This window comes from Aulonocara sp. 'chitande type north' Nkhata Bay, linkage group LG1, assembly GCF_057382095.1.
Source record: "Aulonocara sp. 'chitande type north' Nkhata Bay isolate Kocher_YH1m ecotype deep benthic linkage group LG1, A_spYH_male_GT1.1, whole genome shotgun sequence".
Lineage (NCBI taxonomy): Eukaryota > Metazoa > Chordata > Actinopteri > Cichliformes > Cichlidae > Aulonocara > Aulonocara sp. 'chitande type north' Nkhata Bay.
Window position 1 is genome coordinate 1,060,586 of NC_141344.1, and position 27,500 is coordinate 1,088,085.

The 27,500-nt window shown below is 49.0% G+C and overlaps 1 protein-coding gene across 9 annotated transcripts in view; it reads right to left on the reverse strand.

Annotated features, from left to right (window-relative positions):
* znf536 (zinc finger protein 536) overlaps nt 1-27,500 on the reverse strand; it is a 216,622-nt gene that overhangs the window by 83,556 nt on the left and 105,566 nt on the right. For 8 of the 9 annotated variants that reach the window (XM_086278038.1, XM_086274845.1, XM_086275657.1 and 5 more), the window contains one exon: nt 19,250-21,543. In XM_086278038.1, the coding sequence (XP_086134164.1) occupies nt 19,250-21,542 (2,293 nt within the window). In that variant the 5' untranslated portion in view covers nt 21,543. Of the gene's footprint in view, nt 1-19,249; nt 21,544-27,408; nt 27,455-27,500 lie in introns of all 9 variants that reach the window. The other variant, XM_086277255.1, reaches the window with a different exon arrangement.

Here is a 27,500-nt window from a genome sequence, read left to right on the forward strand (position 1 = left end):
ATGAGGCAGCTGAGGAAATGGGTCATTAAATCCAACGAACTACGGCCAGCCCCCCCAATGCCCCAGATCTGTTTTCAATCAGATAGCTTTCCTTCACAGGAGTGATGGAGAGAAGCCTCGCGCAGCGGCTCGAAGCAGACATTAGCGTCAGCTCAACACTTCCCTCTCTATGCAACGGCATCCCCGCGGTATGCGACTCTGGAAAATCCTCACCTGGTCTTTAAGATGCACTCCCAGAGCTGAAATAAATCATGTCCACAGCAACATCTGTCAGTGACAGTGATAACTGCACTTACATAACACCTTTGCAAAAGGAGCAACAAATGCCCCCAATATACAAATATTTGACTTTGAGCTGGTTCAGACATGAATGCTGCGAGGACCATGAGGAACACCAGCCTGTTCTCATCCAAGGGCTCGTCACATGGTGCCACTGAGAGGTTGCGTCCTGTTTCACACACCTACAGTCTGAATAGAGAGCGCAGGGCGCTGTGCTTTCTCTACTCTGATTCGTTCAGTTTTGACTCGTGTTTTTACTTCTGCAGTCCGGAGTGCCAGTCTTGAAGCTGGAGCTTTCTTCTTTGGTTTATTACCTGTGATATGAAAGTCACACAGGTCCATGCTCTGCACCCGAGTGAACAAACCAGGCTGCTGAGTATTTACCTGCTGCCCCTCCGGACATCACGCTGAGCCGTCTGTCGACGGAAAAACTTTTATGATTTTTTCTAATAAGCTTCAGACCGTGAGGGTTCCCCGACCCTCCCCGACCCTCCAGATCACTAATCATCTATCCAGTATCGCTGCTGAAATCACGCTGCCAGATATTCTCCCCTCACTCAGTTTTTATCCCGACCTTCATCCCTTCCTCACTCTGGTCTGTTCGAGTGCTTCCACATTTCAAACACTCCACCCCAGGATCCGTCCGGAGGTGTCTAATAACTGCCTCGCAGCTCATCCGGGCACAGGTGACACGATAAACACCATTCTGCAGTAAAACCAAAAGTCTACCATGTTTCTTTTGGTTGATCCTCTCACTTCAGCGAACAGTAAGTAGAACTAGTGCGTTGTGGTTGTATTCCTCCACCGTCGGGGCGGTTTACCTCGCTGTCTGTCACCACAGGAAGTCAGGGCCTCTGCAGCTGTTGTCGCGGGTTACACAGGCGGAGGCCGCTGTCTTTAGTGATCGTTTGACGAGCGGGAAATATTCACTGTTTGGTGCAAACATCGTTTTTTCCTCTGACCTCTGAAACGGCAGTGAAGCCACGACATCGCAAACAGGCCGACACGGAGAAATCCAACGAAGCAGAGGCACGATCACATTTCATTCACCGGGATTTCCGGATGAACCGTTCCCACTGTTGTTTTTCACAGTTATTAACACCTCCAGCCACTAGGTGGCGCTGCTTAACGCCTCAATATAGACATTTCCTGGAGTCGGGGTAATAAAGTGAACTTTTTGAATAGAGAACTGACATTTTCCAAAAATGTACTTAAATCAAACCTGCAATTAAAAAAATTAGCTCCTGAAGTTTGACGTGACTGGAAATTTGACCCATCCGTCCATGCAGCTTGGAGGAGCCCTGGGCAGATGGCCGCTCTGCCACCCCACAGGTGCACTACGCATGGAAAACTGTATTTAATAGGAATATCTTACAAATGAAACAGAAAGAAATGAGCCGGAGCTGCTGATGAGCCGGATGTGTGAAACTTTCCGGGACCGACTGATCTCATCTCCAGAGGAAAGGGCAGCCGTTTAGCAGGAAGGTAAATACTTCAAATGTTAGCCTGGGGAACGTCTTCGATTTGTCCTTTAGGAAGATGCTAACGTGCGATACACCGTGCCCTCCCCCTCCTCCTCCCTTCTCATTCATCTGCCTCACAAACTCCTTCTCCTCCCTCCCTCTCACTGCAAAATGCAGGGCCAGCAATAAGAAAAAAATACTACGCACACTTGTTGCCCGGACTTTATCTCTGCATTATTCTCAGCGCTCCTTCCGTTCATTTCAGAGAATAAGATAAATGAACAACGTACATTTCGTGCACCTGTCCTCCTCTCCCCACCTTCCTCTTCCCCTAACGATAAGGGATTTCATTAACGTGAGAATGCTTGGGCTGAAAGAAACATAATTGCTTCAGTGTTGTTGTCCTCTCTGCCGCCGACGCCCTAATTTCCTCCTCGCCTTACTCTTGACTGTTAAGTGATCATTATATCAACACAGGGGATGGGCCAAGGGTAAAATATTGACAAACTGCGGTCATGCTCGTGCGAAACACGGAGGAGAGGTGCGCGTGCGTGCGCGGCGGAGGGCGACGAAGTATTAAAAATAAAAAATAAGGAGGGAGAGAGGACAGAGTGACAGCAGAGAGAGTGATATAATCAATGGAGAAAGATCACAGAGTCCTGTAATAATTTAAAAAGCCGGCCCGATCTGTCAGCCCCCCTCCCCCACCCCGCCGCCTCCCTGATGGATAACTGTATGTAAAAGATACATAATTTTTTGACTTGCCATTTACACAGCATTGCACCTGAAAGCCAAGCGGCATAATAGACAGTTTAAAATGTCAGGCAAGTAAGAGTAAGAGTAAGTAAGAGAGACAGGTCGGCCGGCAGAATCTTAATTAGAACAGCTCCATCTAATGGCAGCGGCCGTGCACGCGCACGTGCACACACGTGCACACAAACACGTGCACACAAACACGTGCACACACGGCTTCTTTGCTTTCTCTGCATCCACTGAAACGATTTCAGGGAAAAAACTGCGCACACACCCTCCAACATCAGCGCAATTAGCAAACCATTTCATTCCTACAGCTGACCAGTCGATGACCAAATCTACGGCGCCGTGGCGGAGCATCACACCAGCGCTGGCGCTAGCCTGGAAAAGCATGTATAGGATTTACCTATCTATCCCTGAGCAGACCTGGCTGTTGAGCTGGAGCCAGCGCCACATGATTGTGTTAATTAATCTGCCATTGTGAGCACGGGGAACAGCTGCACGGGCTCTCGTGGCTGCGTTGTCAAAGCAAAACAATGCAATGTTAAGCTTCCCCCACTGAATCTTCCATTACAAAGGAGCCCCAACAACGGGGCTAAATTCATAAATCCACAGATCAATTTTTACCAGCACTAATGTCTGACCTTTAAAGTGAAAGAGGGATTTTTTTAACATGCTTCATTTGGGCTTGAAATACGGTCAGATATGTGATACCTAGGATGCGGGCCAAATACCCAGCCCCACCAGCGCACCCCTCCCTCCAGCCTGGAAAACAAACACAGTGAGAGAGAAAAGGATGGAGGGAGGCAGGAACCGGCAGCAGAGACAAACAGATGAGTGCGAGGAGTCACCAGCTGGGCACTGGTATTTTAAAACAAAACGTCTAACGCTGTTAGCGGGGCGCCATTGATCAGTGCGATGGGGTGTTAATTCAGACGGGCAGAGGGAGACAAAGCAGCTTTACAGGTTAATTCATCGTGAGACGCTCCTGACAGCATTTCCGCGTTTCCTCCTCCTTAGATGGTCCGCGCGCTCGTTCACGTAGAAGCAACACTGACCAGGGGATTCATAAATAAAATTAGGTAAACTGTGCTGCCACACAAATTATGTCTGCAATAACAGACTTTGCGAATAAATGGTTTAGCACCTCTAATCGAGTTCACAAAATGTTTCACTAGACAACCATTTCGCTGCATTCATTACAGCTTCGCTGAATTACAATTTTATTCGCGGTGTTTGTCTTTAATGTGGCAACCAGATTCGTCGTGGAAGCCTGGAAGAGAGGGAGGACGGCGTGCCCCCGTCGCACGCTCTCTACAGCGAATGGCACGGCCTCGGTGTGCGCTTGGCACTTGCAGAGAGATGGTGATGCACCCCGAAAAAATCATGGAGACGCCTGGCTCTCGCCCCGCTCTGCAGCCGAGCCCTTCTGTCTCACAGAAAGCCCTCCAGCAGCCCACTGAGCAGCGAGCGAGGCGTCGGGAGACGAGTCTTACGCGCCGAAATGCACTGATGTATCTGACAGAGCCTGTCAGGGACGCTATGTAAAGCAGGAGGTGGATGCGACTGATGCTTTCTTTCAGGTTGGAACAAAGGGGGGAAAAGCTTAGGGAAGCAATAAGTGGGAGCAGTGTAAATGGCAGATGAAGGAGGCACGACATTTCCCTCTCCCTGTGACACTGTCTCTCAATCTGCACCCTGCTCCAGTCTGCCAAACACCGAGTCAAATAGTGACACTGAATATAGCAGCGAATTCCAAATCTGCTGTTGAGTTGCCATATTCTCGATAGACTGCACAAATGTTCTTTTTTTTTTTTTTTACAAGACTTTTTAATGCAGTCGGAAACGTGCGAGCGCCCGCCCACCCGCGCTGAAAGCGTACAGATGGGGAAGGGTGACACGGCGCTAACTCGCATCTCAAAAGTGACGCCGGCTGCAGCGTCTCACCTGTCCAACACGCTGGATTTCAGAAAGCCATCAGATGTTGCATTTACCGCAACGCTGAACAGTGGAGAGCCGAGTCCGATCGGAATCGGCACCAATCGCTCTTGACAACTCAACAGGACACTCAGCTGAGCGGCAACGGGAGGAAGGTTGATATCTTGTCACTATATTCTCCCTCATGGCTTTGTTAGTATTTACAGCTAAAATGTTACTGAGTGTGTATCGAATTGGAAGAAGGACTGTTTTTCCTCCTGTGGTACTGTGCTGTCGGCTCCCTGATTGTTGGAGTATAAAAATAATCGTCATGGAAATAGATCTCATTGACAATGTGCCATGTTCACACTGTGAGCAGCTTGTGCCTTGTGAACATAATCCAGAAACGTCCTCCAAAAACTTTCCTCCACAAACTTTCAATCCCTCATCCTCGCTTTGCCCTTCTCTCCAAAAGATGAAAAAAGGCAGTGCCAGGAAGACAAAGGACCAAATCCCGTCTTGTCAAGAACCAGCAAAACAGGTAGAAACGTGAAGTAAGGGCTGGGCTCGAGGATCAGACTACGATGCTGAGCGGCAGGGAGGATTGACCGAAGCAGCTTTCCCAGCCTGGCCCTGAAAATCCACTCCTCATCACTGTGTCTAATAGGACAGAGCGCTGGCTCGGAGAGGACTGCGCCGGCACAATTACACCTTACCTGCGAGGCCTGCCAGGAGAGGTGGCATTTGGTCGATCCGCCCTCCCGGGAGGGCGTTTTGTGGCTTAGCCCTGACTTAGCCGCGTGTCTTAAGACGGGGGATAGGAAGGCTGGGGGGACCGTTGGGGAAAATGTGAGTGTCTGCGTGAAAGCCCGGGATAAACCTGTGCTCTCAGGAGGAGAGAATGGCTGGAGGCCCAGGGGTTAAATGTCTCCGGAAAGCCTCTGTGTCCTTGCGTAGTGCATTTGTTGAAATTACAGAAAGTCTGCCTCGATGTCCTCGAAAGAAGTCGGCGCTCTGGAAAAAGCCGTCCTTCGAGCGAGGCCTTCTCAGTTATCGGGGCTCAGCGCCAATTTAGGGAGCTATCACTGAGCTGCACCCATCAAACAAAATAATCCCCAAAGGAGCTTTTCTTCTGTTAACCTCTCAACCAGCCGATCACCAACAAACCACTGAGGCTACGTTTTAGCCACATGCTAAACAAAAAGCTCAAAGATGTTCGAGTTTCAAAGAAATTCTCTGACAGGCTTTTCGGCCGTAAAGCTTTCACCTTCGGGCATGTGCAGGCATGCAAAACAGGTACAACTTCCATATAAACGAGCTGATGTGATCCGAGCTCAAACGAACCGCTGGAAGGCGCCGATTCCACTTCGTGCCTGTTTCAAAGTAGAGGTGCTTTCAGTAAATCTGTCAGTTCAAACGATGCTGCTTTATGTGGGTATTTATCATTTGTCTCCTTGTTTATAGTCTTTTGTTAAAAAGCAGCTGTAGTTCAGTATGTAGATTGCACCAGACATCCGCCCTCGTCGTTTTCTCTGAAATCTGTCACGAAACAGGCATTTTGGCCTCACGGTTCTTTGGTTTAAACTTTTCCTTTGGGCTTCATGTACCGGAGTAATTATAAAAGAGCGACCATCTGCCAACCACCGGCTGCTGGAGTAAAAATCTCTGATTGGCTGCAAACTCTTGCATACTGCTCGCCGAGCACTTTTACTTCTGCTGGTGAGTTATTGCAGACAAAGTAACCGAAGCAACGACTGATTTCACCCAGCGACTACTTGCCGAGTACACGTGTGACCGAGGCCCAAGAGAGCTGATCTAAGAAGTGATTAGCATGTGGCTAAAATGCAGCCTGCGCCCGAGGCGTTCACATGCATCTGGTGCCTGTTAGAAGGACTAAATGTGGTCGACAGTGGAAAGGTCAGGCTGCTGCAGAGACTGCAGCACAGCTCCTGTGATTAAACGTTTCGGCTAAAACCGTTTAGTCGTTTTCATCACAGCGAGCAGTCTTTCACTGTTACTGCACAATGTGACTTTATTCGGTTGTGCTCACACACACACACGCTGCTGTTTTTGAATCTAAGAAGACGTTTGTGTGACCTCTGCATCTGAATGCTTCAGTCTCTGCGTTGCATGCTGAGATTATTTGCACGAGCCTCTGAGGTGAGTTGAGGAAGAGATTTTCTTTGCACTTTTTATGGAATCTCATTGTCGTTTAGAGCCGTTTACACGTGTGGAAGACTGGCGGGTTCATGTCTGCAACGCTGCACGGCTGTATCTCAGTGAAATCATTCCTTTGAGAGCCCGTCCTTCCAGACCAGGTCTCATGAAGGCCTCCGTGTGCTTTATGCGCAGGAATCTGAGGCCTAATCCGGGTCTAAGAGCGAGTCCTTCTAAGATGCTCACACGGAGGTTTACGCACCGACAGCGAGCGGATAAGAGAGACATTCGCTCGCTATAACCACCTTATCACGAGCATAAACATATGCTCGCTGCGCGGGACACTGGGCGACGGTAACTCGAGGGCAGAAAGAGAAAGGCGTGTTCGCGTAGGTAGAGACGATGAGACTTATGTTCGTTAGGAGAGCTGTAAATGAAAGCGAGGAAGGCATCTCATCAAGCACATGTTCCACACTCGGTCCATAAGGGAGCTCTACCTGGGGCTGTCGCATTTAGAAGGTGTTACTCTAATAAGACAACAGTCGCTTTTATTTACAACAAGCACGAGACATGAAAAATGCTTTAACACGTCTTCAGCTGCTGAAACAAACACCTTTATCCTGTAAACACAGCGTCTCACAAACGAGCTAAAGATACACGCAAATAACATATGCTGACACACACACACACACACACACACACACACACACACAGACAAACACACACACACACTGACACACACACACACACACACACACACACAGACACTGACACACACACACACACACACTGACACACACACACACACACACACACACACACACACTGACACACACACACACACACACACACACTGACACACACACACACACTGACACACACACACACACACACACACACACACACAGACAAACACACACACACACTGACACACACACACACACACACACACACACACACACACACACTGACACACACACACACACACACACACACACACACACACAGACAAACACACACACACACTGACACACACACACACACACACACAGACAAACACACACACACACACACACACACACACACTGACACACACACACACACACAGACAAACACACACACACACTGACACACACACACACACACACACACACAGACAAACACACACACACACTGACACACACACACACACACACACACACACACTGATGCACTGACATAAACATACTGACAAACACACACACACACTGACACACACACACACACACACACACTGACACACACACACACACACACACACTGACACACACACGTCTGGTTTGCTATCCTTGTGGGGACAGGATTTGGTCCCCACCAGTATAGTAAGAACCTGTACACACACACACACACACACACACACACACACACACACGAGAGGTGTAAAGCGTCTAAATTGCAGTTGCATCTTGGAAAACAAACACTTTGTTTTGTTACCACGACAACTGAGATAATGTGATTCCTGCGGCAGTGTCGGCGCCGCTGCTCGCTGCTCTGCGTGACAGGCTTAAGAGTCGACGGCGGGCCGAGCGCGCCCAGATCGGGGCTGCGGCCCGGGGCGGGGCTCGGTGCAGACCGAAGCTGGTCGGGCGGCCCACGCTCGCACGTGCCACCCTGCGGAGAGAGATGAGCTGGGCGGGTCAGCTTTGTCTCAGCACCGGTCCCCTACTTCCTGTGCTGAAGCTTTGCCCGGAGAGTCACTCTGCTGGAGGATGTAAATGCGATCAGCCCCAACATGTGTGTTTAATATATCTATATCTGGACAAATAGCAATTTCATAATAGGCCCGTGTCCCGCTCCTGCCTCTTTCTCTCTTTGCTTTGCGTGGCGACAAAATGAATTCAGCTCTGAACCTAATTAATCCACAAAGGTTTCATGTCTTAATCCCCAAAGTCAAGGGGGTTATTGTCCTCACAAATGAGGTCAGTGTTCCTCCCAGTGGAAATAAGCGAAAGAAGGAGGAAAACACAGCGAGCGCAGGCAGCGAGCACCGACGCCTCTCTGCGCAGCCCTCCTGTTGAATCGGGCTGAGATACGGCGGCGCGAGGCCCCGCTCGCGGGGACCGGAGGTGCCGTGGAAGGGATGGTGAACATGGCACGACAAAAGAAGAGCAGAAAGAGACACGGAGGGAGCGGCGACAGCAGCGGGAGACAGAAAATTAGACGCCTGCCAATCTTCAGCGCGCAGACCTTTGAACCAGGTGGATAAGAGAGCCGCTTCTGATGCTAATTGTCACTGAGGCAAGTCACTGTCAAACTCTGAGGCGAAGAAGCTTCATCCAAGTGTGACAGGATGATAGCCATGATACAGCCCTCCGTCTGGTGGGATGACAAGGGGGGATGTGACACACATGGCCACACCATGCTGCCTGAAGCACAGTCACCACCAGCGGCCCACACAGGGTCCCCGAGGGGGACAAACCCGGGGAAAAGCGAGCGCGCCGGCCAAATGCTCGTCCGGCGTCCGCGCGCTCTGGGCACGCTGTGAGCCCCCGTCTCCGAGGACCACGTGGGAGAGCGCGGACACGTCCGCGGTCCACGTGTAGCCTAGTTTAGGCCATCCTGACGAGAGCTTTCCAAAGATCGAGGCTTGGCTGGAGGCGGGAGGGGCGGGGGTGTGGGCCGGGGTCGGCCAATAGCGGTCGTGTTGAAGAGAGGGTCGGCCAGGACGAATAAAGTCCAAGACGACACAATCAACAGCTTGCTGAAATCTGTTGCAGTCAAACGTCCGGCCAGTGGAGGGTGGGTGGAAGAGAGCGCAGAAGACTGTTTATCTTAAAGTGTGACAGGATGTCAGCGTCTGCGGCTGCTCCGCACGCCGCCGTGACTTCACCAAAGTTTGTTGGCGAGGCTTTCCCCCACAAACGGCTTGCTGCTGGACGTGGCGAGAAAGAAGAGCAAACAGAGCTGCACGCGCTCATTTCCGACTCGTGCGTGACTGCTGGGAGAAGAAGTTGGTGCTGTCGCCCCAGTTTGAAATATGAGTTTAAACTGACAAAGCGAATTAAAATGTGTAAACGCCACAGTTCTGACGCTGATTTGAAAATCGGCTATCAGAGTTGGTGTTTGTTGATTTTTAACAACTCGAGGGTTATTACATTTCCACAGCGTGACAATTAAAAACCCCTCAATCATCATGGCGGCAGCTCCGTGTAACTGAGAGGAGAGACGACGGAGCGGTCAGAGCCACGGTCACGTGAGGCCTCACCTGCGCATTTCCCACGCTGCGTTTAAGTGCAAATGACGTGTGCGAGGGTCAGGAAGGAAGGGGTTACTGATTCTGTGCCCCCGCCCCCCGCTCTGCCGCCTGCATGCTTCCCCTTCATCTCAGAGGATAGAGGAGAAAAAGATTTAAAAGGACTGGAAAAAAGCTCAATTGTTTATTGATTTTATAATAGGCTTAGCGCAAGAGAAATAAAGCGGGGGGCTGGTGGGGCAGCGTGGTCAACCGGAGGCGATGGCGTGACAAACACACGGCTTACGCCGGCGCAGGTAACGGGGGCTCCAAATGCCGGGATACTGGCCCGAGCACCTCTTTCTCCGTGTCCCCAAACGCCCGCTCGTGGTATTGTTATCGCGATTTTAAACCAGTGTAGACATAATCGCTCCCCTCGCAAACAGGGCACGACCCCGGCGCTCGGGGAGGGGGCGGGGTGTTTGCAGGAGGACGAGGTGTGACTGGCGACACAAATCAGAGAGAAAGGAGTGAATCTGAGATGTTAGTAAGTTCATGGAAAAGGCTGCGAGTGCCAGAGCATGCACAGCAGTGTGTGTGTGTAGGTCTGATATATGGATGATAACACTAATTAGCTCATTTTGTTTGGGGCACAACACTCATTAAAAACCCAGTGGGGCCATTAAAGTTACCATCCCTCCAAACCATCGCTGCCACCGTATCCATCTCAGCTGATATCTCGGCTCTCTGCTTTAATGGCCTCTGCTTCAGGTTGTTGGGTTGAGCAAAGATTTGTGGGACTTGGACCCCCCCCCCCCTCGATCCAAATCTCCTGATTTCTATTTAAATCTCTCTCTGCTGCTCCGCCTCACGTCACTCTCTCTGTATATACATCACTCGCTGCTGCATGCTTCCTCCTCGCACACTCAAAGCTGTTTTCTGCAGCTGGGGAGGGATTCGCACTTCCCCGTCCCGGCGAGGCAGGGGCGACGGTTGTTTCCAAGCTTTACACAGCGATGTCACTGTAATACCAACAAACCTCGTCGTGATTCAGTGTGGCTTGTTATGCCATAAGGCACGTGTTACTCTGCAGCCGGAGAGACTGGAGGCGGAGGCCTGCCAGGATTAGACGAGCAGGTGTAGCATCCCGCTAACAGACAGCACAAAGCCACATTCGAGCCCATTCTCTTGGGCCGAGCCATGCTAACGCTAACAGCTCCTCCTGCACTGAAAGGAGGGTTCGAGCCTATCCGGTGCGCACGTCGGTGTCACAGAGCAGCGTGTAACGGGCATTCATGCTGTGACGAGGTCGAGTTCAAAAATGTAACCAGGATATAAGAAAATAACACAAAAGGAGGCTAAATAAAAGCTCACACAGCAGTCACCTCAGCGTGCTCTATACCGTCAGCAATGCAGAGAAGCCCAACAATCAGACGACTCCCTGAGAGCAAGCACTTTGGTGACAGTGGGAAAGAAAAACTCCCTTTGAACAGGAAGAAACCTCCGGCAGAACCAGGTTCTGTTTCACCTGCTGGATGTATGAATCCACTGAAAGTAGTCCCACTGCTGCTTCCTTAAAGCTACGCCGCTCCTTAAAGCGGCGGCTACTACAGAAAACTATTTTTTAAAGAATTAATATTCCTGTCCTGCCTTTGTGCGATTGTTTTTTTCTTACATCAGCGTGAGCCAGCGTGCTCAGGGCCACTGGGCCGGGTTGGTTTTTCCACGAGTGTTTCCTGCAACAATAAACCCAGAGTGCCAGGTCACATCCCCGCCGCCGCCGAAAGGCAACGCTCTGAAAATATCCTCGGTCTCAGGTCTGGATATTAAGAGTGTTGATTAGATATATGAGTTTGCCATTTGCCCACGGAGCGTGGAGTGTCTCTGACAGAACCGGGGACCATATGGCTGGTGAGAGATTTCCCCCCTCTCTTCCTCTTCGCGCAGCCTGACAGCTGGATGGCTGCTAACTGGGGACGAGGAAGCTTGGCAGCTGCAGCTGAGAGCAACGCTTTGATGCCGCTCACCCTTTTTCACTCTCACTCTTTCTCTTCTTCTCCTCCTCCTCTCTTTTTGCAGCACACACACACACAGAGGATAGCTAACGCAGTGTTAACTATGCAAACTTTCTACAGGTTGGAGGACGGAGATAACCGACAGGTGGGACTGACCGCAGAGCAGGTATCCCTCCACCAACCTTCATTTATTCTTTTTTTAATTCTCTTACATTCATTTTTTTTAGCTGTTTAAATTAACAAAAGTTTAGAAGAGTTTATTAAATCATAAGATCCTCACAGGTGTGGAGCGCTCTTAACCCTGATTTTTTTTCCTGCTCTGGTGTAAATCTGCAAAGACGTCGGTGCGAGGGGAGCTCTGAGGGGAGGGAGAGCAGCCGTGGGTGGGTGGTGGAGGAAGTGGGGGGGGGGGGGGGGGGGGTTACAGTAGGGTGGAGGAAGAAGGGGAGGGTGAATAGGCCTCTGGGAACACATTAGGATGTACGAGTGGAAAGCAGAAACAAGTGAGAGATTTTTGATTTCCTTCCTTCTCTGCAGTTTTTTTGTTTTCGTACTTTTGTACAAAGGCGTCTTTCATCATTTTTCTTAAAAACAAAACAGAAAGACGCCGTTGGATGTTTAGATGCAGATACCTGGATGCTTTGTGCAGAATGAAAGAGAAGCCGGTTCTTTTGAATCAAACTGCAGCGGCAGGCAGGTGTTTCTCTTTGGTTTTCTCGGTTTTAATCTGAAATCGGCGCCGTGTTTCTTCCACTCTGAGGTCACGAAAAAATGCACGTTTTTGCATTTGGGACGGAGGTCAAGGCGACGGGAGAAAATGAAGCGCTTTATTCCTGAAAAGCTCGCTCAGGTTTCTTCAATCTTATGTCACCGAGCTGTTTTCCCCCCGCGCTCCCTCTCGTGTTCGCACTCCTCGTCCTCGCCCCCCTCCCCTCCCTCCTCTTGTTGAAGGCCCCCTGTTGCTGCCTCGCTACCAACCAGCCCCGAACACGGCGCAGGCCGGGCGGAGGCGGGGGTGCGGGGTGGAAGAGGGAGGGGAAAGATGATGTATAAGAGCGAGGGGGGAAAAGGAGAGAGGAGAGCAGAGTTTGGCTGGAGCCAAGAGGAGAGCAGCTGGGCACGGCTAACAGGGAATGATAATGACCTCAGAAATCTGCTGTTCGCTCCACAACAATAGGGTGCTCAGTCGCCTGGAAAATTGTGTTCATCAGCTAGCTCTGCTCACTTACTAATTGACATTGCCAAATATTTTAAGAACAATTGGAATGTGGCAGGGGGAGAGGACGGAAAAAACCCAGCTCAGAGATCTTAATCCCTGGACTTAATTCCTCTCTCTCACTTTTGGCTCCTCGCTCGTTTCCCTGCCTCGCTCTCCTCTTCACGATGACGAGATAGCAACAGCTAAGGGAAAAAAGAACATTTTTCATGTAGCCTTCTGCTCTCATGTCAGCGCCCTGATGCTGACACAAAAGGCTTTTTATGTGACCTGTCACTGGGGTTAAGAGGAGGAGATTGAGAGGGGAGGGGGAGGAAGACGAGGAGGGGCGGGAAAAATTAGAGAATGATGAAGCGAGGGAGGAACGGGAAAGAAATAAAAAGATCCCGGCATCGCAAGGCCGGCGCAGGTCGTTTGCGCTCAAACCGGCAACGCCATCGTCCGCCGCCGTCATTTGCATTCCCCGACCGAGAGAGCCCTGCCTCATTTCACAGGAATCCCGCATTGACGGAGTCAGACAGCTGTCACCAGACGGGGAGAAAAGGAACTTGGCGTTCACCCTCAGCCGCCCCCCATCCCGCCGTTAAGCACACACATACACAATCCAAGAGAGAAACTTTTAGCCAGTGTCGCCGCGCCCGGAGGAGGAGGGAGCGCTTATTTAGCGGGGATCTGTGCATTTGTATGTGCATCTTAATGCTGAGACTAAGTAAACACGCTCCACCGGCAGCACAAGTTGTGACTGTGATGTTAATTTATGTCTTTGTTGCTTCCTTTTCTTCTTCTTCTCTCCTCTTTTTAAGGCGTCCTCCTCCTGCTGCACTGGTGGAGTAGAGAGCGCCGTTTGTGAGTCAGCTCCTCGGTCGCCGCTCACTTTTAGCAGTGACACCGGAGAAGATAGCTTGTTGATGTATTAAGAATATTAATATGCAAACAGTCTACCTGACAGTGTAAGGCAGCCTTCTGTTGTGGAAAGATAAATATTATGTTTTAATTATAAAAACATAAAACAGAAATGGGGAAGACAGAGGGTGTGTGTGTGTGTGTGTGCAGAGGTAAGCTGTGTTCTGGCACAGATTTGGAGTTGAAACGAGTGGATGGCATAATGTGCCGCTGTTTACCGAGGACTGTGATGCCCTGTCATCTCCCCCTCTGTCATTTTTTCATCTCCTCTCCTTCGGCATCGCCGTCCCGGCTTCGTAACCGAGCGGGGAATCCTAACGTGATCATTAAGACATAAAACGGGCCGATAAATGTTTCATAAGGACGAGGCTAGACGCCGATAGCCACCCAGGAATGCCGAGGAGCCTCCGTCGTTGGAATACGACTGAAATTTGTCTTAAAAAAGGCCCGGGCTAATTCCTGCCGTGGTAATATTTACAAATTGAGTCTGAGAGACGGGGTAGGGCAGAGAGGCAGAGAGCAGGAGAAAAGGAAGAAAGAAATCAAATGAGAAAGAAGAACAGAGAAATAAATTGGCCTTTTATATTGTGCAAGCGTGTACAAAAATACTAAGTCTGCATTTATCCGAGACATGTCAATCAGAGCAGCACACTGACAATTAGTGCGTTTGAATAGAACTTTTATCATTTAGCAGACACCAGAGTCCTGACCTACTGTACAAAAATACAGCTCAGGGAATGAATGTGCCTGTAACACAATGACTGTCTATTTAAGTTTGGTGACACATAAAAAATACAGATATGACAGGCCAGACTTCTTCAAATGAGCGGGGGGCAGAAAGCTCAGGTTTTGTAACCACGACTTCTCTGATTATAGAGCGAAGAAGAATAGTGCGAGGAGCGGATGTCAATTACAAAGACAAAGTCATCCGCACAGGCGAAGGAACGGGGGAAAGAGCCGTAATTCATTATTTTTTAATGCGCATACTTTTACACACATATATTATCTTTCACCGAGGGCTGGCCTCGATTCAAAGCGCCTGTTTTTAACGATTCTGCGTGCAGGGCCAGATTACTCCACAGAGGGTGCCAAACCCGATCCCCGAATCCACCAGCACCACCCTGCCGACACCTGCCGGCCAAATGAGGTGAGGAGGAGTTCACCTTTACTGTGCCGGTGCTCCTCGCAGTCGCCGCGACGTCTGTTTACGTTACACAAGCGAGGAAAACCAGCTAATAAAAAACAGGGAGGCCTGACTGTAATGTACCAGCGCCAGAGGAAACCAGCTGCTCGCAGTTTGTATCATTCGTGCATTTTTACTTTCTTTGGTTTTCAGTTTCAGTTCGAGGGCAGACGCGTCGAGTTTCACTGTAAACACGTCACGTTTGACTTTAGACCTCACGTCGCTGCTTCACTGACACTGGAGGGAAAATAGGACGTGTCGTGTTTTTATTCTTTATTTTTAATTCTTTATTTAATTGTACGCTGTCAGTTAATCCTTCACAAACTGACAAGCGCGTCTTCAGCTCTGGCAGCAACACTGAGCATGCTCAGTCCAGGCTTCACGACTGCTTCCAAACCCAAGTGTGCAGTCGTGATGACAGCAAATGCATCGTTCTTTATTTTAGGGGGTCACATGGTGCAGTTTGCTCGCCCCGACACCATGTTTTACAGAAAACTGGGGAAATTTGAAATAGTTTTCGAGTTTTGTCGCAAAGGCAGCTGAAGATGACGGACAGCGTACGCGGTCAGAACACCCGAGGACCTGGAGCTCGATCTCCATGGAAGTCAGCGAAGGAGACATTCCTCTCTAATGTCAGCTAGCTACATCCACAGTGGTCTGGATCTTGTTCAGCTCGACTTTATTCCTGTTTTAATGGCACAGTAATTACACTCTAACAGTTTGTCTGCACGTGTAATTACGCCCCCATTGTACTGTCGCAATTAGATGAATATCCACGCTTTATAACCTAAGGCGTCAAGTTGGCAAATCCAATTTCAATTTGTATGGAGCGAGCATTTTGCCTGCTTGTTTGAGCCGTGGTAAGACCAGGGATATGCCGGCTAATCCCTGCCATGTTAAAACGCAAGGAAGAAAATGAAGACGGGGGGATTCTCCAGAGAGCGAGAAGGAGAAAGAAAGAGCCAGAGGGAGCATGCACGGTGCTTTTAGAGCCAGGAGCTGGGTTTCAGGGTAGCGGGATGGTTGCAGAGGACTCGTGCAGCTTTAGGCCTTACAAGCACGCAGCAAAGCCAATTTTCTACGCATTCAGCGACGCCATCGTGCAACGCCGGTTTATTTGTGTGGAAGAGAGGGGAGAAAGAGGAGGCAGCGGTGCCTTCGTGGCACCGGGTCCTCGTGGCAGCGCTACCTGTTGCTGAGGCTTCCTAACGTGATTACTGCACGCCGTTTCCTCCCCACACAGCAAACAATACGGGGAAGTCGGCGCGAGGATAACCAAACAAAAAAGTGTAAAAAAAAGGATGGTGATGGGCATATATGTAATTACCTCTTTGTTTCTTTCAAAAATATTCAATAAGGAAGATGCTCAAGGTGTGCCGCACAGCTGCGTTTAATAAGGAAGGTCTTTAAAGGACATCTCTGACAAAGGCTTTTGTTTTTCTGCTCTTTTTCTTCCACACTGCACGCACTGCTTTTAAACAAGTGCCGTCTCAAAGACAAAAGTGCCAGAGCTGACCTTCTTTCACAGTTGAGATGTTATTGTTGATTACTATAATTTAAGTTTAACTCTAAATTGCTGCGGGTAGGTGGCGGGGTAGAAGGCGAGCACGCACACATGCTCGCAGGTACACGCCGACAGAGAATCACGAGCTCTGCTTTTCAAACCTCAGATATTAACACAATGGTACAGTACGGCATCCTGTTCACTCTTCGAGAGTGATATGTGCACACACGCAACAAAGCAACCCCGCACACACGCATGCAGCGGAGAAGCATGACACCTTTCTCCACATGAGACTCAGACACATTTTTCTCACACATCAAAGCTTCTAATTTGAGAGTCCCCGAGCTCCAAACGTGATTCATATTGTGTAAGTTGTGAACAACGACGAGTCAAGTTTGCTGCTCCTTCTTATTAAAAAACAGGAAGTGGCAAAAGAGGCTCTGTTAAAGCACTTTCAATGTCAAGTCTGTTTCCTTCTCAATTTCACATAAAAACTCCATCCGTCCACATCACAGTCTGCGTACTTCCTCTGCACGGCTTCAAACCCGGCCGTGCTGCGCTGCGACTGAGCGGCGCACACGCAGCAACGCGCACTATTTTAATTTGTTTTTCTACGTACGTTTCTGTCTTTAATCCTCCAAAGGTGGTGCCCCCAGGGCCAGATTTAACCACTCATCTAAATCTAATGCGACCCTTTGTTCTCCGCTACCATTTGGCGGTAAATACGGCGAGTTTTATTATTTGAATTTGTGCATTTATTCATTTTGCGTACAGTACCTCTGAAGTTGCTGAAATGCCACAAGCTGTACTCGTCAGATTCAAAGTGCTCCAGTCAAAAGAGACGCAGGGACGGAGAGAGAGGGGGAGAAACTTCCAGCATTAAAATTCAGAAGATAATTACATCCGCTACACCCCCACCCTGTTGAGAAGTGTTATGTTTAATAGTCTCTATAAAGAAAATAGGTTTTTATCTCACTCTCATTTTCATTAATTCCTAATTGGGGTGGGGGGTTGTCTGTTATTATTTCTTAGATTAAAATAAACATAGCCTGTCCCATGTTCAAACCCATCACACTACACGGGCACGATAAGGACTTCATGCCTCTGTGAATAAATAAACAATTTCGTCTCCACTGGTGGAATTAAGTTGCTTACAGCCTTAAGCTAAGCCACTCTGATTTATATTTATATATATTTATATTTTCTCTCAAAAGACTTAAAAGCACATCCTTGCTTCTGCAAATGAAGCTCGCTAATGTTTTTGACCTGCTTTATATGTATATCTTTAATTAGTGTCTTGTTTAGCTTAAACCGACTGATTATCGCGTATTCGTGACCTAATTACTGCACGCGCTTCTTAACGCCAGCGTAGCGCCCTGAGGAGCAACCAAAAGTTACCTTTAAAAACTTGTGTAATCATTAGCAATGAGCCTCCCTTAATCCCACTAAACATACACTTATCTAGCCCCGGCCGGCCTGCGTTGGCTGGGTGGGGGAAGGGGAGGGGTTCGCTCATCTCCGCCGTGTTTATTAAAGACATTTATTAATCGCTGTGCTTAAGACGAGCTCGTCCCCGCACTCCCGGGAAACAGACTGCTAACCCGCAAACGGGCACGATGGCGTTCTCTGGAGTCTTAATGGCAGAAACAACAGAGCAAAGCTGACTCTATGTGCCGCGTGCACCGCTAGTTCAATGAAAGTCAAACAGTGAGCAGCGGCCCAGCATTAACACAGACTGTACACAAAGATGGACGTAGCATCCTGCTTTGCCTTCTAACACTCTGAGGGGGGCGACTCCTCTGGGGCCTGCTCAGGTGCTTATTTCACAAACTACGGTCACGGTGAGTGTCGACTTAGTTTCTCAGTCAACGATGAGAACACACTTTGCTTTGCTATTCATCAGCTGTTTTTATATATAAAAACATGTACCCATCATGTAAAGCAGGGGTGTCAAACTCAAATACACAGTGGGCCAAAATTCGAAACAGGAACAAAGTCGCGGCCTGACGTTAATATTTATTGAAATATATTTATTCCTCCAGATATGAGAATGAATCTTTTGGACTCAAACACGTTTTGCTGAAAAACTGAATATGGAACAAGCAAAGCTTAATACTAAACAATATATATATTAGCTGTATAATAGTAGTAGGCCAGCTCTGACAGTAATTTGGTATGGCTTCACGGGCCAAGTGTAATTAGGCTGCGGGCCAAATTTGGCCCGTGGGCCAGAGTTTGACACCTATGATGTAAAGCATCAAAGATTAGGTTAACGATAGCTTAAAGGTTAAGATTAGGTAAGCAAACAGAGCATCCCATGTGGTCTCAGAGGGAACTACACCCTCTGCATAAGTTTGAGACTGGAGGCACGAACAGGTCGTGTTGTATGTGACTCTGCATCTCTTCTCAACGTTTTTTTACATTTGATCCGCCTTAAAAAACCCAAAGCAAACATCACTCGAGGTCTTCTTCCTTTAATAAAAGCTGAGGATCACTGCTGTTTATGTGTTTAAAAGATTTGACTAGAACAGAAATCAAATTTCACGGAAAGGCGGATCACAGGAAAAGATCTACATCACTTTCTCTGGTAGACATGGAGGACGCTCGCTCCACTGCCTTCTAGTTGATTCAGTAAGTAGTTCTCCTACCTGAAGATGGTGAGGAGGGATGGGGGCTGTCGTCCTGGATGCTTCCTGTCTGGGAATGTCCCCCGCCAACGCCACTCTCCTCTGTCACATTGGATGAACCGGGAGTGGTGGAGCGGCTGATGGACTGGGACTCGGGGTCACTGGCCGATCCACGGCGTTCATCCAGTCCTTGCTGAAGTGCCTCGTCAATGCCTCGCCTGTCTTTACCGTGGATTCGCGAGTGGACGACCATTTGATGGTAGGTTCTGAAGACACGTCCGCAGTCTGGGCACTCTGAAGGCTTCTCCTTCAGGCCGGACAGGCCAGAGAGGCTGTAGTCAATGTTTGGGCTTCCCAAGCCAGCCAGGGCTCCAGGAGCCTCAGCACTACCGTGGTGGGACATGAGATCACGGTGACCGTCAAAGCCTCTTCCATCCTCCTTCATGGACATCACTGCTCCACTGGAAGCCTTGGATCCCTGCAGGGCCTCGGAGAGCTGCTTCTGCTTGGAGCTATCACCGGAAGCAATCAAGGAGTAGTCTTGTTTCTCCTTTGAGAAGGAAGCCAAGGAGCCCGCACCAGCCATCTCATCTTCCTGCCCCGGAGTTATATGGTGCTGCTGCTGCTGATCCTTGGGCATGAAAGCCCTGTCCATAGCCATTCCACGAGCCATTATCTGCCAGGCTTGGTAGCTATTGATCGAGTCCATCTCTGCCACCTTTGCAGCCGCCTGGAGGCGCTCCATGCAGCTCGACTTGAGCGGTGGAACGAGGTTGAGACAGCCAAGGAGTGAGCGCTTCTCGTTTTCACCTAGCCCGTGGCCTATTGCACCTGCCATAGGTCCAAGCAGCTTTCCTAACATCTCCTTTTCCTTCATGGCTATCCCCGCTTTAGCCAACATCTGGTGCTGCTCGCTGAGGCCCTGCTTGTCTGGTGAAAGGAAGCCTCCCTGAAGACAGGAGATGTAGCGGGAATAAAGGTTGGCATGGGCTTCCTGAGCCAGATTGCTCATGCTGTTGACGGCGGCCATGTCCTGCTCACTGGGCTGGGGTGGCTTGTTCTTGATGGCCAGCTTGTTCAGATGCACCTTCATGTGGTTCTTGAGGAACCAGGGTTCCTTAAAGCGACGGCCACAGATTTGGCAGCAGTGTTCAAAGGACTCCTTGTGCTTTCTCATGTGGCCCTTGAGGAACCAGGCTTGGCTGAACACCTGGCCGCAGACCTCGCAGCGAAACTCGGTGGCCATCTGCATGCCCCCGGAGCCACCAGAACCCTGGCCCTGCGTGGTCTCAGCTGTGATGTGGGCCTTCTCCACATGGCTTATCAGCTCTTCTTCGTGGGAGGCGGCGAACTCGCACAGAGTGCATTTGTAGGGCTTGTGGAGAATGCGGATGTGACGGTCCAGCTCCTCGCGCTTCTTGAACTTCCCTTTGCAGAAGGTGCAGCGGAAGCCCACAGTAGGGTTCAGAGACTGGTCGTCCTGAGCGCCGGCCGGCTTGGGTGAGGAAGACGGCTGAGAAACTGTGTCTGGAGTGGCGAGCCCGGAGGAATGGGTGGGGGCGCAGGTTGACCCTAACTGCTGTTGATGGGTGTTTGAGCTGCTGTTGGGGCCCAGATGTGGCGTCTGAGCGGTCTGGAGGAGACTGCCACTCCCTCTCATCTGCTTGTCTCTCAGGATGGCCCTCTCCTCGAGCTCGTGCAGCAGCCGGTTCTCTTCTCGAACTCGGCCACGGCCTTTTCCCAGGTTCCCCAGTTTGTGGGTGCGGAGATGGATCTTCAGGTTGCCCTTTTGAGCCGCTCTGTGGTCACAGTAGGGGCACTTGAATGGCTTCTCTCCCGTGTGTGTGCGCATGTGCAGAGACAGGATGCTGTTGAAACGGAAGCGCTTGCCACACAGTGGGCACGGGTACTTCCTGTTCTTGCGAGCATCGTCTTCGATATCATTCATCTGGGACATGATGCCCAAGTTCTGCCCATTGAGAAACTGCTGCAGGTCGACACGCCCGTTTAACCCACTCAGTGCCCCTGCGTCTATGTCTCGATTGAGCTGATTGGCTAGTAGAGCCATCTGGCTGCTGATTGGTTGACTGGCCAGGGCTGCGTGGTGTGTCTTCTCATCCAACGGCGTGGCCGCCTTCTCTTCGGGAATCTGCTGTGGGCGGTGCAGGTCGGGAAAGGCGTGTCCTAACTGGGCAGTGAGCTGGTGAAGCTTTTGACTGATTGGGTAACGGCCGTTTAGAACAGCATTGCTCAGGTGGGCTTCAGCGTCAGGCACTACTGACGATACACCAAGACATAAACTAGAGTCCTCCATCCTGAAGAAACAGAAAAATAAAAACGTATTAGAAACATTTTTGACGTATTTTAATATTTTACAGACATTCAACGATAGTGTGTGGGCGTTCATCCAACCACGTGTCTGGAAATGTGGATGCCAGTTGTGTCATATTTCAGGTGTATGTACACGTTATCAACAAGTAATGCTCTAAACACTCAGTTTTTCTGCTCTTGGATCTCTGTGATGTCATAGAGACACAGGATCAGATAAAAAAGGATTTTTGTTTTGAACTGAAAATCATGTAAAGACACTCCAAGGATGAGTGTGGGGCTGGAGAGGAGCAGGATAGGTGCCCTAGTGAAATAAAAACACCAGTGTGAACTGTCAGCGCCGAAGGCCTGCGGGGATGCTGCGACTCAGAACTTTTTCAAATTGTAAAGCCGTTTTGGATGGAATAATTACTCTGTAAACACAGTGAGCAGTGTATAATTAAGCTACTTGTGCCCATCCTATCAGAATTCCTCCAATTACACGCCTTAATGAAATGGAGCAACTGCATTGCCGGGAAGCCACGGCAATACTACAATTATGATATTAACAATAGCACTTAAAACCAAGGGGTTACTCCAGTAAACACAACATTCTTATCTCGGTGCCACGACACTTGTCTTGGCACAATATTCCATTAAAGAGCCGTATTACATTTGATGTGAATCGCTTTGCTCTTTGCTGTCTGCGCTCTTCACAGTTTCCAGGACGGTGGAAACAACATGAAGATGCTGTGGATACACCGACACTGCTCTGTGAACAGCCTGCTCTTTGTTCTGCTGGCTTTTGGGTGAAATATGTCACAGTTTTCACACCACGTTGTAACGCCATTAAATGTGTTTTCATTCCGTATGTGTAACATCGGCGAATGCATAAGTAAAAAATAAATAAACAACAGTGCTTTTAATGCACATCCATCTGTTCTCCAGATGGAGAGGTATAAGCAGCTATGGCTGCTTGCAGGGGTCAAACCTGCAAAACAATAAGTGTGGTTCTGCTTAGGTCAACAAAATATTGTATGATATCTCATTAAGCTGATTAGCACGCTGCCTGGTAACAGCGGCAGCCACTGGACTTTAATGTAGCATTATAATCATCAAAAAGCGCTTTCGAGGCGAGGCGGCGTGAAGGAGTGGCACTAGGTGACATGTTAGGAAGCTCAGCGTACTCTTCACAGGAGCAAAGGGCATCCACACTGGGATCCTTCTTCTCTTTCTCCACCTACGTTTGTGAAGCACACACTACACCACGTCGTGCTCGGCTTAAGTGTTCATTCAACCCCCCCCTCCCCTCCCAGTAGGAGGTCAGCAGACATAAGGGCTGCCTGTTCTGGTACCGCAGAGTCCTCCAACACACTGCCGATGGTGGATTCTTATCTCGCTGACATGAATTAAACACTGTGGCCACTTTCCACTTGTGTGTAAAGGAATGTGACACTTGTGGGCTGCCCTTTGAATTCTCCTTATTTCTCCCCACAAGTATCGTAAAGCAATGCGCCTGAATTCATTAAGAGTATAATGGCTATGCTATGCTCTGCAGGCTTGCATACAGCACTTCGATGTGCTCTGTCACAGATCTTATCTGACCCGAGTGACGCTGAAAGAAATCACTTTAGGAGCCTGCTAATAAAAAGTTTGTGCTTGAATGAAATATTTCCAGACTGGCCACAAATGAAAGGAAAACCTTGAACGTGTGACCCGTCCAGCTGAGAGGCTGTGAGACGGTGCCGGGTCCGTTTTGAGCGCTCACCTTCCTGCCGTGACGATCTGCCCGATCTGCACCACAAACCTGATTTTTTTGTGAAAATGTACCTACTTCCTGTCACTGCTGTCATTTCAAAGCAATCTTTGTCTTGCTGTTGTTCCACTTAAAATCATTCTACAGAAATGTAATCTCTATATTTTCCTGTATTTGTTCGTTCAAGCACATGCTTAAAAACACAATACTGTTGAATTTAAAGGTCACACGTCACGTTGATAACTGGAACATAAGGTGCTAAATGATGTGAATTATGATATACAATCACAGTTACGATAAATATATTACTTTGTTCAGAGGTTGTCAAATAATTAGGATAATCAAGCCTTTTTTTTTTTACCTTCGTTTCAGTTCATGCATGAAAAAAAGTTGTTTTTAGCAAATTGGAAATAAAAATCTAATTTTCTTTTAATCAACCACAGGACTGAAATATGAACCAAGACCTGCAGTTCGTCCGACATCCAGCAGGGGCAGCAGTGAGTCAGTCCCCACAGACCCCCGTGTTGAAGCAGCACAAATAACCATGTTTACAGCCTGATACACAAACTTCACGACACCTGCACAGGGGGAGGGTGTCTTCAGAAATCACCCAGATTTAAGCGTGCATAATTATGGGCGTGGCCTGATGCTCCCATACACACTGTGCGAACAAAGCTGACCGCTCCACCCTCTCGTCTAAATTTGGAAACAAAAAGATTTAATCAACCATGGTGACCAAAACGTCACACTCTTTCAGACCAGGAACCGATCGGTGTCCATCCTTTACGTACAGTCTGTTTTAAAGCTAAGCTTGTTCACACAAGCTGGTGTTTTTCCTTTAATTTGTCACCATATAGTTTTATCACACACGCTCCCACGGCGTGGGAGAATTACTGCTGGGAAGGATCAAACTTTGTTAGGCTGCTTTAAACGACTTGTGGTTTTAAATTGTATTTATGTGACACCCCATCTTCCATCAGCAGCCGTGCATATATTGGAGGAGACCTTATTTGAATGGGCCCTTTTTACAGAAGCGGCTGCCTTTTGGAATAGAAATCTGTGATTTAAACTAGGCTGATGAGCTGTTGCTCATTTGGGGAGATAGCAGCTTGCCCTTTTCTTCAATTTGATTTCTGCCTTTATCTTTAACATATAACAAAGGCAGATAGACAATGGAATAATGTGAAATGAACTGACGAATCCAGTTTGTGTTTTTTATAAACGTATCCTGGCTGACGAGCGTATGCAAATGAGGCACATTAATATGCTCGCCTTGCTCCCGAGTCATTTTATATTTTTTCCCCTGATTAAAAAGGACATTTCTTATGTGACATCCCCCCTCTGCTCACATCCGCACGCACGAGCACGCGTGCGGGGAATTGGAGGGCGGTGTACGAGCCGTAGACACGCAGCCAGTCAAACACGAGCCTCTGACTACAGACAACAATTCGACATGCGAGTGCCCTCTAAAAGACGCGGCGAGTGCGCTGCAGCTCGCTGCTCTCACCAAACCGAGCAGCTCGACGCTGTCACAGGAGAACTCGGGTTCTTACCGGCCATCCTGGGGAAAGACTCGGGGCCCCGCCGTCCCTCGCCGCAGACTCTGTTACGAACGCCAGCTTTGTGCTCTTACAGTACATGTGCCGTTATTCTCTAACCTGTACGACCTTATCATTTCCTGGCATGTGCTGCAACGCTGCCTCATTAAAACTATTGGCTCCTCCGATACCTCTAAAACCACAAAGACTTCCTTTAGCATTTTCTCACGACGGTTCGCTTGTTGTCTTTATAGTTTGTGGTTTAATATTCAGCGAGGCTCCACGTGCACTCACAAACACGGCGAATCCTCTGCACGCTCACACAAACTGATTTCACTTGGTTTCTCTTCAATCCTCAGCTTAATTATAAGTGGTATCTGTGACACAATGGAAGTATATTACAGTCACCATTTAAATGTGCTCAGTTCATTTCTTTCTTATCAATGGTAGCATGCATCATAAATGCATACAGGATTTAAATGTGCTCCTCTCTAATTGCAACCATATAAATTATTGCATATGAAAGGCACTCGCAGCATTAGGGATGGCCGCCTGTTATGAATTCATATTCAAATAAACAGCGTTCTTGGTGAATTTGCTGTCAGGCTCGAGTTTTGTCAGAAAACTTTTGGCTGACATTTAAGACGAGAAGGGTGGGGGGGATCGAAAAGCCATTAGTCGGACTTTACTTTGTTATTTTGGCATTTATCGACACGAAACCCATCGACTAATCACAATGCGATACCTCATTAAGTCCTAATGAACAAATTCATTGCGTTAAACAAATCAATCGTTATTCACAATGTGCCGAATTCAATCATATCTACACCGAATCGTTAACGAGACGCAGGGGCCGCGGCGACGGCGCTCTGATGTCGGAGGGACAACGTGGGCCATATGTTCCTCACGTGCTAAATATTTGGCGATTAGGCGAGCGGCGGGGACAGTCGGGTTCATTAAAAAGCTCTAAGTGTATTTTCAAAGTACAAACAGAGCTTCCTCATCTTTTCAAAGATCAATTACCTCTTGGCAAAAGACGGTTCGGTTCGAGCGCTGCACATATGAGTTTGTTCCCGGCTCGTGTTTTGTTCTATTGCAGGTGGTCTTTGCGAGACGTCTAATTAATCCAATAAAAAAGCCGCCTTGTTTTCCTTCCTCTCGCTCGCACTTTGACTTTACCGCATTATTACTTTCTGTAATGAGGCAAAAACACTCCGCACTCAACTGCACACAGAAACAGTCACAGAACACCTGCCAGATTCGAGCGCAGCTCCACCCGAGGCTGGCGGGCCGGGACCCGGAGCCCGCGAGAGGACGGGTGCTTTTAATACAAAGACACGTCTGCGTAAAAAGAACGTGACGTTTACACCGATCCCAGTCAGCTCGGCATTACACTAATATACAGCAGTTTTCCACAGAGCTCCTTGAACTTGAAAGAATCATAAGAACACGAGTGGATTAACACGATCCGGCTCCACTTCAGCACAGACAGCACAAGAGCTGTGACAAACTGAGTGAACAGGAGCCTCTCCCTCCCTCTCTGCACAATATGTCATTGAGGGCTGTTTAAGAGGTCCTGTCAACAGGTAGTTCAACTTTCAGCTCATCCCCGCTGATCAGCGAGGGCCCTCCTGACAGCGAGAAAAGAAAGACACCGGGAGGGAGCGGGAGGCACAGAAAGAAAAATGTTGTGGCTCTTTTTATCCATCCGGCGCTCTGACAGCCTTGCGGGGGATGCCATGGGAGGAAGATCAATGCGGGACAAGCGGATTCCCACAGTTCATTGTTCCGGGCCGGCCAAATCATCTTCCCAAGACGGCCGGGAGCTCAAAGCCTCCCTTTATGATAACCATCCCTGGTATTATTCCCACTATGATGATGATGACCTGCAGATGTCTGTGTGTGTGTGCGTGAACACCTCTCCCCTCCTGAGCGCACTACAATAGAGGTCACAGCGGCACGGTTGGACCCCTGCAGCAGCCAACAAAGGCGAGCGATGAGCACGGGATTAACAGTGTCAAACACTCGCTAAGCAGCGGGAGGGTACGGCCGGCGAGCAGAGACACAAAACAGGAAAATGTAGTAAATGATGTGAAAATGGTTCTCATGCATCAGACGGCTCTGTGCGCCTTGTCCTGGTTCAGTCAGGATGTCGTGTTTTTAAGGTGGATCCAGTTTCCTTCGTACTAAACATGACCGGGGTTCCTAACCACGAGGTCAGCTGCGAGCAGCCATGGTCAGGTGGAAGAAACGAACCTATGGGTGACCAGAGCAGTTATTGAACACAAACGTGCAGGGAGCAGAGGGAACATTCAGCCGAGTTCGAAAGCTGTTTTTCAGGTTCTGACTCGACGTGATCGCCGTGTCTCTCACGCAGCTCCTTCTGCGATTATTCCATCATATCCCGATCCTCCTCTTCCTCGTGTTCTCTGATATTCTTGCGTAACCATTTTTTGATGAAGTACATCTCTGGTATCTACAGTTTTCCTGTTTATCATCCGTGGTTGGCTTCCATATGTGAGCACAGGTGTAAACGCAAAGAGCTGCGTGGGTGAGGTTCAAAATGTCCAGTGATGTACCTGCGTGCTGCGGCCTGCTCGGTGTCCGGTGACTGAGCTCTTCTTCCTGTCAAATCAGTCAGAAAAACCAGGGCACAGTTCAGTGTGTGTGT